The following is a 15926-nucleotide window of genomic DNA, read 5'->3' as shown; positions in this document are numbered from 1 at the left end:
TAACAATGCATAATGTGTGTCTATGGCCTTCTTCAGCCGCGCACAATTACTACCTCAAGGACATGTATTACATCAAAAATTCTACGTTGGGGATGCAAATCCTCTCATTCGCGTACGACATAATGTGGCACCAGCACAAAAATGAAGCGTCCATCTCTCAATGTAGAATGAGGATGCTTGGATGTTGAGGTAATATACATATATATATATATCTGTAAATGTAATATGTGACAATTATTCGGTAGCAAAGATAAAACTCTGAGTTTCAGATGCCGAAGTGGAAATCCACAACACCATCTCTTCGGTTATGTGGCCGTTTGAGAAACGCTATGTTTAGCGTTTTTCAGATGGCCAGATAACCGAAGAGATGGTGGTGTGGATTTCCACTTCGGCATCTGAAACTCAGAGTTTTATCTTGGCTATTGAATAATTGTCACATATTATTTTACAGATAAATTCCTCTATTTACATAATATTGAGGTCTCTTTCTTTCTTTTGTTATCTTACCGTTTTTACCAATATATATATATATTACTCTGAGTAACAGCTTTTGTTAAATTTCTGCTGCTTTTAAATAAAGCATATTACTCTACCTCTCATATTTGAGTACTCCTTTTTCCACCTTGTTTCACATTTATGTGTTTACTCCAGTATATGTATAAAAATATATATATATATATATATTGGGTTTGGTTTGCAAAATTCTTTATGCGAGTTTGTGTGTTGAACCATATTCTGTTGTCAGGGGAGTCATTCTCTTTTGGTGCCTGATAATGTAACACACTCACCAGTAAAATTTCCACTTATTTACTTTTTCTTTTTCTAAAATTTTTGTTGCGTCTTGCAACCTTTCCAATAGTTTTGACTATTTCAGTGCTAAGCCTTTACACCAATATTAAATTATAAGGCACCAAATTTCACATTTCTAAACTCAATATATGAATTATATTTGGAATACAAGATAATACAATGGATTTTACTTATGAATATCATGGATTATTGCAGAAGAATAACCAAGGAAGTATATATGGATTTAACAACTCTCATCACCTGTCACACTTTCCCACCCAAGCCTGCAAAAAAAATGGATGGTAAAGTATGATGAAGATGATGATGAAAACACAAAAAAGACAAAATCAATGTCACTTAAAACTTTTATTTCTTATTCCCTCATAACAAATTCCTCAAAAATCCAGCACAATCCTCTTCAGAAACCAAAGTCATCTCTGTGTTGATATATTTAGATATATAAATGATATTGAAGTTGTGATTCATGAATTTCATGTTGACATCCAAGAAACTGAAGTTGATAATGTCAAGCTTGAAGAGGAATGAACCCTGACTTTTAGCAGACAAAATATTCATAATTGTTGTCATGGTGTAATAAATTTTAATACTGATACGGTTACACTTGTGTATGAATACTCACACGTGTACTTAAGAGGCCATTTGCCGAGAATGGTTTACCACAGATATCACACTGATATGGTTTTTTCCCCCAGTATGAATAGGCTTGTTACTATTGCTAGAGAATGATTCACCAGATATCACAATCATGTGGCTTCTTCCCCGTATGGGTACGTATGTGATTAGACAAGCCCTCATTTCGGGAGAATGATTTACCACAGATATTACAACGATATGGCTTCTCTCCTGTATGAATACGTTTGTGACTACTTAAACTACTACTTTCAAAAAATGATTTACCACAGATACTACAATGATATGGCTTCTCGCCTGTATGAGTACGTTTGTGTTTAATCACGTCACTACTTCCAGAAAATGATCTTCCACAGATATTACAATAATATGGCTTCTCTCCTGTATGAGTACGTTTGTGTTTAAGCAAGTCACCACTTTGAGAAAATGAGTTACCACAAATATCACATTGATATGGCTTTTCCCCAGTATGAATACGTTTGTGACGAGCTAAAGTTTCTTTTGTGGAAAATGATTTACCACAGATATGACAGTGATGTGGTTTTTCCCCAGTATGAATGCGTTTGTGACGAATTAAGTGACTATTGGTAGTGAAAAATTTATCACAGATATTACAATGAAATGGCTTATCTACTGTATGTGTGTATGTGTGATTTGTCAAGGCACTCCTTTGAGAGAATGACCTACCACAAATATTACAGTGATATGGCTTCTCTCCTGTATGAATACGTTTGTGTAATTTCAAAAGACCAGACTCAGAAAATGACTTACCACAGATATCACACTGATATGGTTTTTCCCCAGTGTGAATACATTTGTGAGTAGTTAAAGTACTATTTTGAGAGAATGATTTACCACAGATGTCACAGTGATGTGGTTTCTCCCCAGTATGAATACGTTTGTGATAAGTCAAAGAACCACTCTGAGAGAATGATTTACCACAGATATCACAGTGATATGGCTTTTCCCCAGTATGAATACGTGTGTGACAGGTGAAAGAACCCCTTTGAGAGAATGATTTACCACAGATATCACAATGATATGGCTTCTCTCTTGTATCAGGGGTTTTTGGTTCAGTCAAATTATTCATTAGGAGAGAATAATCTGTCATGAATATCACAATAATAGTGTGTTTTTCCAAATTCTGTGGATGTTAGTGTTTAGTTGTGTCTGTATTTCCAGAGAATAATTTAATCTTATGTTTGTTTCGTTTGTGATTTTACTTCATGTCTAAAATGTAAACTGTCAAATCTTTTGTAAAGTTATCCAACGTTAATCAAACTGTTAATTGATAATCTCCTCTACATTCCAGACAGTGAAGAAAAACAATGTTGTTGTCAAATACAATGTCCAGAAATTTTTTCCCATCATTTGTCGAAGATCAAATTTATATTAAGAGTCTGATGTATTGATGAATGTTTCTTGTTAATACGTGGACGTCCTTCAGTCAAGGGAAGTCAATAAAAACAGAGGCACATCAGAATGAAGAAATTTCTTTTATGTCGACACGATGTGTTATTCTGAAATAGGAAAAGAGGCAGTAAGATAAAATGGATAGTTAAACAACAGAGTAATTCAATTTTACGACATCAATTGTCATCCATTTAATATCTACGTTTGCATGGGTCAGAATCCATTGAGGCATTGAAACTTTTACAACATTCTGTATATAGATGAATCGCTTCCACATTTCTCTAATTATTTATCTGTTTTCTTTCTCTTCTCTCCTTTCACTTGTTTCACCTGTGAAGTGGCATGGCTTAGTGGTTAGGGTATTTCACTCACAATTGTAAAGTTGTGAGTTCGATACACAGTGGTGCAATGAGTCTCCAAGCCATTTTATTTCACTTTGCATCAGTCCACTCAGGTGTCAAAAATGAGTTTCACCTGTAATTCAAAGGGCCAGTCTTCTCACCATCCGTGTCATGCTGTGCCTCACTGAAGACTATATCAAGGGTCCCCATGTCTGTGGAATACTCAGCCATTTGCATGTTAATTCCATGAGCAGGCTTTTCAGTTAATTGGATGAACTAAAACACAGAATGCCAGCTACTGTTTCACTCAGGGACTGTGGCCATGCTGGAGTACTGCTTTTAGAGATTTCATTTAAAAATACCAATTTTTCAGAAAGTGACGAGGAAACGAAGTCGGTGGGGTACATTTAAGTACTTACCCCAGACGGATTTGTAATTATTCCATCAGAATTAATTAGGCGAGTTTCCTCTTATTGTGCAGTAATTAAATGGGATCTTTTCCTTTTGAATGGCAGACAATTTCCAGTCAACTAAACATTTTAAAACTTCGTATACTGGTAGAATGTGTCAAAAGAAAACATTTTTTTTCTCTTGGCTTTCTTGAGAAACTTGTAATTTGTTTGTTTAACGTAGTTTAATTTTTCGAATTTTAACCAATCCTATGCTCTCTTTTGAGCTAAAATCATTTGCTGCATCTAAAACTGAAACAACATCCTGTAACTAACCCTAAACCTCCCCCCTAACCCTAAATTTTTTTTTTCTTAATTGTTAAATTGATTTAATTGTTACGCATGTAAAAAAACTAAAGCAATGGAAAGTGATTTAAACAATTAACAATCAAAATAATTCTATAAACAATTAAGAAAAAAAAGTTAGGGTTAGTTACAGGATGTTGTCTCAGTTTTAGACGCAGCAAATGATTGGTTAAAATTCAAAGAATCAAACTACGTTAGACAAACAAATTACAATTTTCTCAAGAAAGCCAAGAGAAAAAAATGTTTTATTTTGACACATTCTACCAGTATACAAAGTTTAAAAGTGTTTAGTTAACTAGAAATTGTGTTGAAAACTGCCGTTCAAAAGGAAAAGATCCATTAAGTGTAAAGAACATGTAACGATTCTGAATTACTGTTAATCTACGAAATCTTTTATCTATTTACTTTCTATCACATGTAACTCTCATCGGATTTTACTCTAAAAGTTCAAATTCCACCGAGGTTCATTTTGCCTTTCAGACTTCCGAGTTCAATAAAATAAGAAGCAGGGGTCCATATAATAGAATTACACCTCCCAACCAAATTACAGGCCATATGCATTAAGTAAAAATGCTTATCATCATCATCATCGTCGTCGTTATTATTTATACACTCTGAAAAGAATTTAAGTCAAATTTAAGGTTCTGAGTTCAAATACGGCAGGGGTCGATCTTGCCTTTCATTCCTTTCTGGAAATACTGGGGTCCATATATTCTTATTTCTTTATTGCCCACAAGGGGACAAACAAGGACAGACAAACGGATTAAGTCGATTACATCGACCCCAGTGCGTAACTGGTCCTTAATTTATCGACCCCGAAAGGATGAAAGGCAAAGTCGACCTTGGCGGAAGTTGAACTCAGAGCGTAGCGGCAGACGAAATACCTGTTTCTTTATTACCCACAAGAGGCTTAAACACAGAGGGGGCAAACAAGGACAGACAAACGGATTAAGTTGATTACATCGACCCAGTTCGTAACTGGTACTTAATTTATCGACCGCACAAAGAAACAAAAGGGAACACAGTGTAAATCACGGACAGAGTCAAAACTATTGAAAAAGTTGCAAGACGAAACGAAAATTTTAGGGAAACACAAATAAGAAATAAGTAGAAATTCTATCGGTGAGTGTGTTAAATAATAAGGCACTAAAAGAGAATGACTCTCCCCAGACACAACAGAATTAATTAATGTTGTAGTCTTAAACCGTTCTCCTCACCTTTTACTAATCAATAATGACACATTACTTTCATTTTACCAATTAATTTACTTTATATCACATATAAAAGTCGATCATAGGTTTTCCTAAACAACAGATCAACATTTCAGTTTGGAAGTTATTAATTAAGACGAGCAAATTATATTTTCCTAATTGTTGTCAGGTTCCCGCTTCGAAAAATAATTACTGTAATATCGAGAGAGTTACATAATTCTATTCTTTACATTATCATTATTAGCATTATTATCACCGTTACAGCCTTAAAGTATATTTTTGTCAACTTACCGTATTCAGACATAAACAGCGAGTCAACGATCAGTAATTAAGCACCTTAATTAATAATATAATTGGTGGCGGCAAAGTGGAGTCGAAGTTATTTCCCTTTGTAAAGTTGTATTCCTTCAATTCTCCAATAGATGGCTCTACTGACTGCTTGGTTTCGTTCCAGTTTTTTTCTTAATCCCAATTTCTTCAAATTTCATTAGATTATTTTAATAAAATGTACTCATATATTCTGCTATAAAACTCTACTAGGTACGGATCTTTTCGGTTTGAACGGCAGTTTTTTTTAATTAAGTGTTTAGTTACTCTCTCTTTCTTTATTTCTTTTACTTGTTTCAGTCATTTGACTGCGGCCATGCTGGAGCACCGCCTTTTAGTGAAGCAAATCGACACCAGGGCTTATTTTTTGTAAGCCCAGTACTTATTCTATCGGTCCATTTTGCCGAACCGCTAAGTAACGGGGACATAAATACACCAGCATCGGTTGTCAAGCAATGCTATGGGGACAAACACACACACACACATATATAAATATATATACGAAGGGCTTCTTTCAGTTTCCGTCTACCAAATCCACCCACAAGGCTTTGATCGGCCCGAGGCTATAGTAGCAGGCACTTTCCCGAGGTGCCACGCAGTGGGACTGAACCCGGAACCGTGTGGTTGGTTAGCAAGCTACTTACCACACACCTACTCCTACATACATACATACATACATGCTTTCAAAATGTGACCGCGTGTGTACCGTTGGCGATTTTTTTTCTTCTGTCTTCCCTTCTCTGGATCTTTCCTTCTATGTTTCCGACAAAGAGCTCTGCTCGAAATGTTAAACCCTCCTTCTTCCTTCCTTCCTGAGCGTCCAACAATACTATATTTGTTCCACGTCCTCACGTTGACGTGCTTTTTTTTCTTCTTTGGATTCACTATATATATATATATATATACATACAATGGGCTTCTTTCAGTTTCCGTCTGCCAAATCCATTCACCAGGCTATAGTAGAAGACACTTGCGCAAGGTGCCACGCAGTGGGACTGAACCCGGAACCATGTGGTTGGTTAGCAAGCTACTTACCACACAGCCACTCCTGCGTGGAAATTATTTTCAAACAGAAAAGATCCATCCAGTATAGTAGACCAGCTAGCAATGTGAATGAACATCACACCCAACAGAATGGGCGATTATGAGCGGATTAGAGAAGCAGTATTAATTAGATTGGGATCAAGTGGAGAGGAGGGACAATAATTGGAAAAGAGAGGAAATGCTGTGGGGGAGGGAACCGGAAGAGCGACGGCATGACGTCACGTCCCGATGCCACGCCCACAAGACGGATTATTTCTTAAGGTATTTGCGGTGAAGTCATGAGCTGGAAACGGTCGTAGGATAGAATATGTGAGTAGACTTTGTTATAATAATCTGGTGGAAATTTGGAAGTGAAGTTGTTGACTGAATGCGACGAAGAAAAAGACCCGAACGAATTCAACGGATCTTTTCGGTTTGTAATAATAATAATGAAATTGTTGTATCCAGTGTTCAGTCGCACCACAACTTGTCAAGAGTGCATATAAAGCATATACAGTAATGTACAAATGTCTGGAAAGCGAACAGTGTATGAGTCAGATACATGCTTGCGTGTGTATGGAGGGGAGAAAGATCAGGTGTAGTGTTGGCAATCTCAGGAAGCATGGAAGTTTTGAAGGATGCAGTGCTCCGACAACTAACAACTGATGCTTGAAGTTTGTTCCATGCTTCAGCAACTCTTAGCGTGAAAAAATGTTTCCTAAAGTCATGGGAGCTGTGCTGTTTTCTGACTTTGTAAACATGTCCATGGGTGTTAGACAGATGGAGTTTGAAAAGGTGCTCAGAGTTATTGTTTGTAAGATGTTAATAATTTTATGGGTGTCTGCCAAAGTCAGCTGCCAGACGTCGGAGTTGATCGCTGTCACTCCATTTCCCACTGTGTTGTGCACCTAGTATAGCTTCCATGAAATTGTCACCCATAATTATAACCCTAGTATCGATCTATTGCATTTCAATCTGTTTTAGGGTTAGGGGTGGGGGAAGGGTATCTTTTTTTTCTTCGCAAATGTAAATAAACCCAATCTGTTTCTTAAACGAGGGACATATTCATACGGCACAGAATGTTGTTTACGTCAATGGAGGTCAGCAATTGGTTAAAATTGCCAAAATGCTTGAAATATGTTACAAACTATAGCATTTTCTCAATAAATCCAAGAGAAAAAGATGTTTTATAAACAGATTCTACCAGTATACGAAGTTTAAAAGTGTTTAGTTACGTGGAAATTATTTTAAAAAACTGCCTTTCAAACCGAAAAGATCCTTAGTTAGGGTTAGTGGTGGGGGAAGGGTATCTTTTTTTCTTCGCAAGTGTAAATAAACCCAATCTGTTTCTTAAACGAGGACATATTCATACGGCACAGAATGTTTTTTTACCTCAATGGACGTCAGTGATCGGTTGAAAATGCAGAAGTGGTGTAAATACACTTAAATCAGGTGATTAGGACCAAGATTTTTATGCCATGCAAATGGATCTAGGCAATGACTTTCCCAACATGTCAAATCAAGCTCTAGAGAGCTTATTTATTGCTTCAGCTTATCCTTATACCTAAGGCCAGGCTGTCATGATATCCCTCTATTTGTTGGACACACTGAAGAATTTTTGTAATGCAGTCATTTTCCATTTCGAAAACATGTCCTAACCATCTGCACTGAATTCTCATCAGTATACAAGTGACACCATAACTCGTGGCCTCTACATGGGATGTAGCCAGCCCACTTATGCATACCTTTCCTTCTTGGGACGCAAAACTCTACTTGTGAAGACCTGTTGAGGCAATATGAGAATCGAAATCGACCAACATCAATGGAAATTGCAGCTGTGATACCAGTGCCGGTGGCACGTAAGAGAACCATCCGAACGTGGCTGTTGCCAGCGCCGGCCCTACTGGTCTCGTGCCGGTGGCACGTAAAAAGCACCCACTACACACACGGAGTGGTTGGCGTTAGGAAAAGTATCCAGCTGTAGAAACATTGCCAGATCAGACTGGGCCTGGTGCAGCCTTCAGGCTTCCCAGACCCAAATTGAACCGTACAACCCATGCTAGCATGGAAAGTGGACACTAAACGATGATGATGATGATGCTTTGGATGCTGGACATATTACACTTTTCTAAGATTTTCACATCGGATATCTTATCTTGCAATTTTTTTAGCATATGGAGTGTAAACGGCAATTGTGAAAAGTTTCAATTTTTTTTTTTTCTTTCCCTCTAGAAGATTTGTAAACAAGATTTGTGTACACCTATTTTTGTAATTAGACTGACATCATGTTCACACACACACACATGAAATTAAATCCAAAACCAAAAGAGCTACTACTGGTTTCATGTTAGCATGATACTTGCAGAGGGACATTTATAAAACACACCATGTATCTTAAGGGCATACAGCCAAATCTGGAGCAGTACTCTGGCTTGACAGCTCTTGTAACACTTTCCCACCTGATCCTGGATAGAAAACGTTAAAGGATGATGATGATGATGATGATGATGATGATGATGACGAAAACACAACAAAGACAAAATCAATGTCACTCAAAACTTTTATTCCTTATTCCCATTCCTTTATTCTCTCATAATAAAATTCCTCAAAAATCCAGCACAATCCTCTCCAGAAACCAAAGTCATCTCTGTGTTGATATATTTAGATATATAAGTGATATTGAAGTTGTGATTCATGAATTTCATGTTGACATCCAAGAAACTGAAGTCGATAATGTCAAGCTTGAAGAGGAATAAACCCTGTCTTTTAGCAGACAAAATATTCATAATTGTTGTCATGTTTCAATAAATTTTGATATTGATACAGTTACACTTGTGTATGAATACTCACATGTGTACATAAGTGGCCTTTTTGAGAGAAAGATTTACCACAGATATCACAATGATATGGTTTCTCTCCTGTATGAATACGTTTATGGACAGTCAAGTCACTATTTCTAGAGAATGATTTACCACAGATGTTACACTGATATGGATTTTCCCCAATGTTTGTTACTCTCGCTAGAGAATGATTCACCAGATATCACAATCATCTGGCTTCTCCCCTGTATGTGTACGTTTGTGTCTAGACAAGATTCCACTTTGAGAGAATGATTTACCACAGATATCACAGTGATATGGTTTCTCACTTGTAATGAACTACTTTGAGGGAATGATTTATCACAGATATTACAATGATATCGCTTCTCTCCTGTATGAATACGTTTATGGACAGTCAAGTTACTATTACAAGAAAATGATTTGCCACAGATATCACGATATGGTTTTTCCCCAGTATGAATACGTTTGTGACGAGTGACATATATATACATATATATATACATATATATATACATATTTACATATACATAATATATATATACATATAGAAATTCAGGGTGAGTACTTGATAATTCTAAGCACCTGTATATAACGTTTGGTGGAGTAAATTAATCAAAATAAAAACATGATGCGAAGGATTCAGCGGTGGTACATATGTTTCGGGCCTTTATTAGACGGATTTATAACAATGCATAATGTGTGTCTATGGCCTTCTTCAGCCGCGCACAATTACTACCTCAAGGACATGTATTACATCAAAATTCTACGTTGGGGATGCAAATCCTCTCATTCGCGTACGACATAATGTGGCACCAGCACAAAAATGAAGCGTCCATCTCTCAATGTAGAATGAGGATGCTTGGATGTTGAGGTAATATACATATATATATATATCTGTAAATGTAATATGTGACAATTATTCGGTAGCAAAGATAAAACTCTGAGTTTCAGATGCCGAAGTGGAAATCCACAACACCATCTCTTCGGTTATGTGGCCGTTTGAGAAACGCTATGTTTAGCGTTTTTCAGATGGCCAGATAACCGAAGAGATGGTGGTGTGGATTTCCACTTCGGCATCTGAAACTCAGAGTTTTATCTTGGCTATTGAATAATTGTCACATATTATTTTACAGATAAATTCCTCTATTTACATAATATTGAGGTCTCTTTCTTTCTTTTTTATCTTACCGTTGTTACCAATATATATATATATTACTCTGAGTAACAGCTTTTGTTAAATTCTGCTGCTTTTAAATAAAGCATATTACTCTACCTCTCATATTTGAGTACTCCTTTTCCACCTTGTTTCACATTTATGTGTTTACTCCAGTATATGTATAAAAATATATAATATATATATATTGGGTTTTGGTTTGCCAAATTCTTTATGCGAGTTTGTGTGTTGAACCATATTCTGTTGTCAGGGGAGTCATTCTCTTTTGGTGCCTGATAATGTAACACACTCACCAGTAAAATTTCCACTTATTTACTTTTTTTTCTTTTCTAAAATTTTGTTGCGTCTTGCAACCTTTCCATAGTTTTTGACTATTTCAGTGCTAAGCCTTACACCAATATTAAATTATAAGGCACCAAATTTCACATTTCTAACTCAATATAGATTATATTTGGAATACAGATATACAATGGATTTTACTTATGAATACATGGATTATTGGCAGAAGAATAACCAAGGAAGTATATATGGATTTAACAACTCTCATCACCTGTCACACGTTCCCACCCAAGCCTGCAAAAAAATTGATGGTAAAGTATGATGAAGAATGATGATGAAACACACAAAAAAGAACAAATCAATGTCACTTTAAAACTTTATTTCTTATTCCCTCATAACAAATTCCTCAAAATCCAGCACAATCCTCTTCAGAACCAAAGTCATCTCTGTGTTGATATATTTAGATATATAAATGATATTGAAGTTGTGATTCATGAATTTCATGTTGACATCCAAGAAACTGAAGTTGATAATGTCAAGCTTGAGAGGAAGGACCCTGACTTTAGCAGACAAAATATTCATAATTGTTGTCATGGTGTAAATAAATTTTAATACTGATACCGGTTACACTTGTGTATGAATACTCACACGTGTACTTAAGAGGCCATTTGCCGAGAATGGTTTACCACAGATATCACACTGATATGGTTTTTTCCCCCAGTATGAATGGCTTGTTACTATTGCTAGAGAATGATTCACCAGATATCACAATCATGTGGCTTTCTCCCCCGTATGGGTACGTATGTGATTAGACAAGCCCTCATTTCGGGAGAATGATTTACCACAGATATTACAACGATATGGCTTCTCTCCTGTATGAATACTTTTGTGACTACTTAACTACTACTTCAGTTTCCATCACCACATCCACTCACAAGGTTTTAGTTGACCCAAGGCCATCATGGGAGACACTTACTTACCCAAACTGCAAGAATGGGTTGGGTAGCAAACTTTTTACCTCATAAGCACACCTGCTCCCAGCATCTTGACTGATGCTGGCGGCACATAAAAAGCACCCAGTACATTCTGTGGTTGGCATTAGGAAGGGCATCTAGCAGTAGAAACCATTGTAAAGATGACATTGCAGCCTGACCCAGCCCTGCACATTTCTGCTTCTCTGCAGACATTAAACAATGACAACAAGGAAGATGATGACGATATGTTCTTTTACTTGTTTCTGTCATTTGACTGCGACCATGCTGGAGCATGTATACATATACATAATACATATTCAGAAAGGGAGAGAGAGAAAGAGAGATACACATGCACACATCTATAATTTTACACAGCAAGCACAATAACCTCAAAAATTTAGGATGCTCAATAATTAACAAGAGACAGTGTAACAATGACATTGAGTGTAGTTTAAAACCATTAGCAGGTTTTGTTGTATGAAGCTCGTTTCTCAAACATAGTTCTAGGTACAGTCCCAGTACGTGACAATTGAGCACACGTTTCTGCTACACGCTTGGGCTGACCAAAGTCTTGTGAGTGGATTTGGTAAAGGGAATTTGAAAAAAAGCCGATCCTGTCTACATATACACATATATATCAATGTGTGTGTTTTTCCGCCCAACCCTCACTCACTGCTTGAAATCCGATGTTGGTGATTGAGGAAACAAAACTGAGGCTTTGAATATGTGTGAAAACTCTCCTTCATTAAACTGGCTCAGAACAATGGTTTCCACAACAATTCTGATATAATCACAAACTACACCGTTGAAAAGGTATTATAACTGTCATCCTCTAAAATATAGTCATAGGAGATTCCATTAGAAAAAAACGGTTAATATCTAGATCCACCAGGTGGTGGAAAAAATGGAAACGCAAATGTGTAACAGTTGTAAGGCATCGTATATTGACGTAATAAGACGGAAAAAAGGGCGCTGAAGAGACACGGGGTGGGGGAGGGGGGTCGAAAGGGGGGGGGGGGAGTGGGGTGGGGGTCGGAAAATCCCAGGATCAACCTGGAATCTAAAATGTGGTTAACAGTTGTAAGGCATCGTATATTGACGGAATAAGACGTAAAAAAAGGCGCTGACGAAACGGGGGTGGGGTGGGGGGTCGGAAAATTCCCAGGATCAACCGTAGAGAGATTCCACGCCCAGGTGGCAAAAATGGAAAAAAGTATGTGTAAGAGGTTTGTAAGGCATGTATATTGAAGGAATATGACGAAAAATAAGCAGGCTGACAAACGGGGGGGGGGGGGGGATGGAGGGGGCTCGGAAAATTGCCTACGATTTAAAGAAAAATTTACCATCAATTTTCACCATTTAAACGCATTGTTGGCATAAGGGAAGTAACTCTCTAAAATCTCTATATATAAACGGCAGTTTTTCTGTGTCTGTCAGGTTGTACCCTCACCCTGACCACGGCTTTCAACCGATTCTGATGATGAAACTTGACACACACATAGCCCAATGTCATAATTCAAAACTAACGCAGCGAAAATTTTGAAAAGTTCCCCCCAGTTCTGAAAAAAATCGATAAATTCGACATGGGGTCGAGAATTCAATTTTTTTGCTATTTTCAATATTTTTCAATATTTTCGCTAAAAATGCTTTATAGTATTTCCCTTACAAACCCGAGCAACGCCGGGCGATACTGCTAGTCTATATATATATTTTTTTTATTTTACAAACAAAAAGTGAAACTGAAGTAATGGAATTTGAATTTTTGAAGTTTGCGATTGATAATTATTCTGTGACAATCAATAATATTTGAAACTGAAGTAATGGAATGGAATTTGATTTTGAAGTTATGGCGACGTTGATAATTATTCTGTGACCCAATAAGAATATTTGAAAACTGAGGAGTAATGGGAATTTGAATTTTTGAAGTTGCGACTTGATAATTATTCTGTGACAATCAATAATATTTGAAAAACGAAGTAAGTAGTGAACTGGAATTTGCATGTTTTGAAGTTAGCGATTGATAATTTTCTTCTGTGACAATCAATAATATTGAAAACTGAAGCAAATGGAATGGAATTTTGGAGTTGCGATGATAATTATCTGTGACAATCAATAATATTTGAAAACTGAAGTAATGGAATTTGAATTTTTGAAAAGTTGCGATTGATAATTATTCGGGTCAATCAAATAATATTTGAAAACTGAAGTAATGGAATTTGAATTTTTGAAGTTGCGATTTGATAATTATTCGTGACAATCAATATAATATTTGAAAACAGAAGTAATGGAATTTGAATTTTTGAAGTGCGATTGTAATTATTCTGTGGACAATCAATAATATTGGGAAAATGGAAGTAATGGACATTTGAATTTTTGAAGTTGCGATTGATAATTATCTGTGACAATCAATAATATTTGAAAAATGAAGTAATAGTATGGAATTTGAATTTTTGAAAGTTGCGATTGATAATTATCTGTGCAATCAATAATATTGGGAAAATATAATCTGACTTAAAACATGCGTGGTAGATTTGCTGATATTTTCAACAAATCTACCACGATTCTATTTCAAATTCCGCCCCCCCCCCACACAGTTCGTCAGCGCCTTTTTTTTTCCGTTTTTTACGTATATACGATGCCTTTACAACTCTTAACATTAATCGTTTTCCATTTTTTCACGGGATCGCAGATCTAGATATTACCGAATAAAAAAAAAAAAAAAAAACAAAAAAAAAAACGGGATTTTTGAAAGTGAGAGAAACAAAGTCAGCGGGGCACGTTATGTACTTATACGCCACAGACTGTTAGTTATTTATCAAAATTAATTAGACAGCTTTTCTCTCATTATGCAGTAATTAAATGTAAGGAAATCTACCAATCCTGAATTACCGTATATCTAACAAATCTTTTATCTATTTACTGTCATATCATATGTAAAACTCGTCCGTCTTTACTCTGAAAGTTCAATTAAACGAGGTTCCTTTGCCTGTCATCCTTTCGAGGTCAATGACAATGAAATCAAAGCAATAAAACGAGAACTAGGGTCCAGCAATAGATATTAACGTCCCTCCCCTCCAAATTCCAGGCCCTATCATTATCTTCATATTATTATGGACTCTAAACGAAAATGAAGTGAATATGTCGACTTCGGCAGAAAGTCCTGCGTTCAAATACGGCCGAGATCGACTTCGCCTACAATCCCTTTCGGGAAATACTAAGTCCCATATAGGTCTACTACCCCTCACTCGCACGAAAGATTGCTTGGCCTTGGGCAAAATTTGAAACAATCATCATCATCACTATTATTAAATAACATTTGAAGTAATCTATTATCAATGCCTCATAAACAACAGGACAGCATTAATTAACGTCGTTTCTTCCTCGATTATTACTAATTAAATATGCCATATTACTTCCATTTACCCGTTAATTTCCTTCTATCACACTCGTAAACAGTCGATCATAGGTTCCATAAACAACGGATCAACATTTCAGTTTGGAAGTTATTAATAGACGAGCAAATATTTTCCTAATTTTAAGTTTCAGCTTCGAAATATACTTTACGATCAAGAGTTCACATAATCTATTATTACATTATTATTATTAGTAGTAGTAGTAGTAGTAAGTATCAACTTACAATCTTAAAATAAATCTTTTCAATTTACCGTATTCAGATACAAACAACGAGTCAGTGAGCTAATAAAGTACCTTCTTTATAATTTAAAGGCCACGTGGTTTTGAATGTTGTAGAAGTTATTTCCCTTTAGTGGTTGTATTTATTTATTCTCCAACAGATGACTCTACTGTCCCATTCTGGGAACACTCATCTGAAGAGTTTGCAAATTTTCACCAGAAAAGTGAAATTTTTTATAGGGAGCTGTAGCCTCAAAACAAGCTACGGATCTTTTCGGTTTGAACGGCAGTTTTTTTAATTAAGTGTTTAGTTACTCTCTCTTTCTTTATTTCTTTTACTTGTTTCAGTCATTTGACTGCGGCCATGCTGGAGCACCGCCGCTTTTAGTGAAGCAAATCGACACCAGGGCTTATTTTTTTGTAAGCCAGTACTTATTCTATCGGTCCATTTTGCCGAACCGCTAAGTAACGGGGACATAAATACACCAGCATCGGTTGTCAAGCAATGCTATGGGG

At 36.3% G+C, this 15926-nt stretch overlaps 3 protein-coding genes across 3 annotated transcripts in view; 1 reads left to right on the top strand and 2 right to left on the bottom strand.

Moving 5' to 3' along the window:
* LOC115225462 (zinc finger protein 208-like) overlaps positions 1-15926 on the top strand; it is a 524237-nt gene that overhangs the window by 77019 nt on the left and 431292 nt on the right. The window lies entirely within an intron of this gene.
* Positions 1-15926, bottom strand: part of LOC115225160 (zinc finger protein OZF-like) — a 328337-nt gene that overhangs the window by 284318 nt on the left and 28093 nt on the right. The window lies entirely within an intron of this gene.
* Positions 1169-15926, bottom strand: part of LOC115225384 (zinc finger protein 208-like) — a 146709-nt gene continuing 131951 nt past the window's right edge. Inside the window, exons 6-7 of the mRNA XM_036514150.1 lie at positions 2208-2302; positions 1169-1787 (exon numbers count right to left, since the gene is read on the bottom strand). Of these exons, the coding sequence (XP_036370043.1) occupies positions 1538-1787; positions 2208-2302 (345 nt within the window). The 3' untranslated portion in view covers positions 1169-1537. The remainder of the gene's footprint in view (positions 1788-2207; positions 2303-15926) is intronic.

The sequence above is a fragment of the Octopus sinensis genome, linkage group LG27 (genome assembly GCF_006345805.1).
Source record: "Octopus sinensis linkage group LG27, ASM634580v1, whole genome shotgun sequence".
Classification (NCBI taxonomy): Eukaryota; Metazoa; Mollusca; class Cephalopoda; order Octopoda; family Octopodidae; genus Octopus; species Octopus sinensis.
This window is presented reverse-complemented; position numbering and strand designations above follow the sequence as displayed.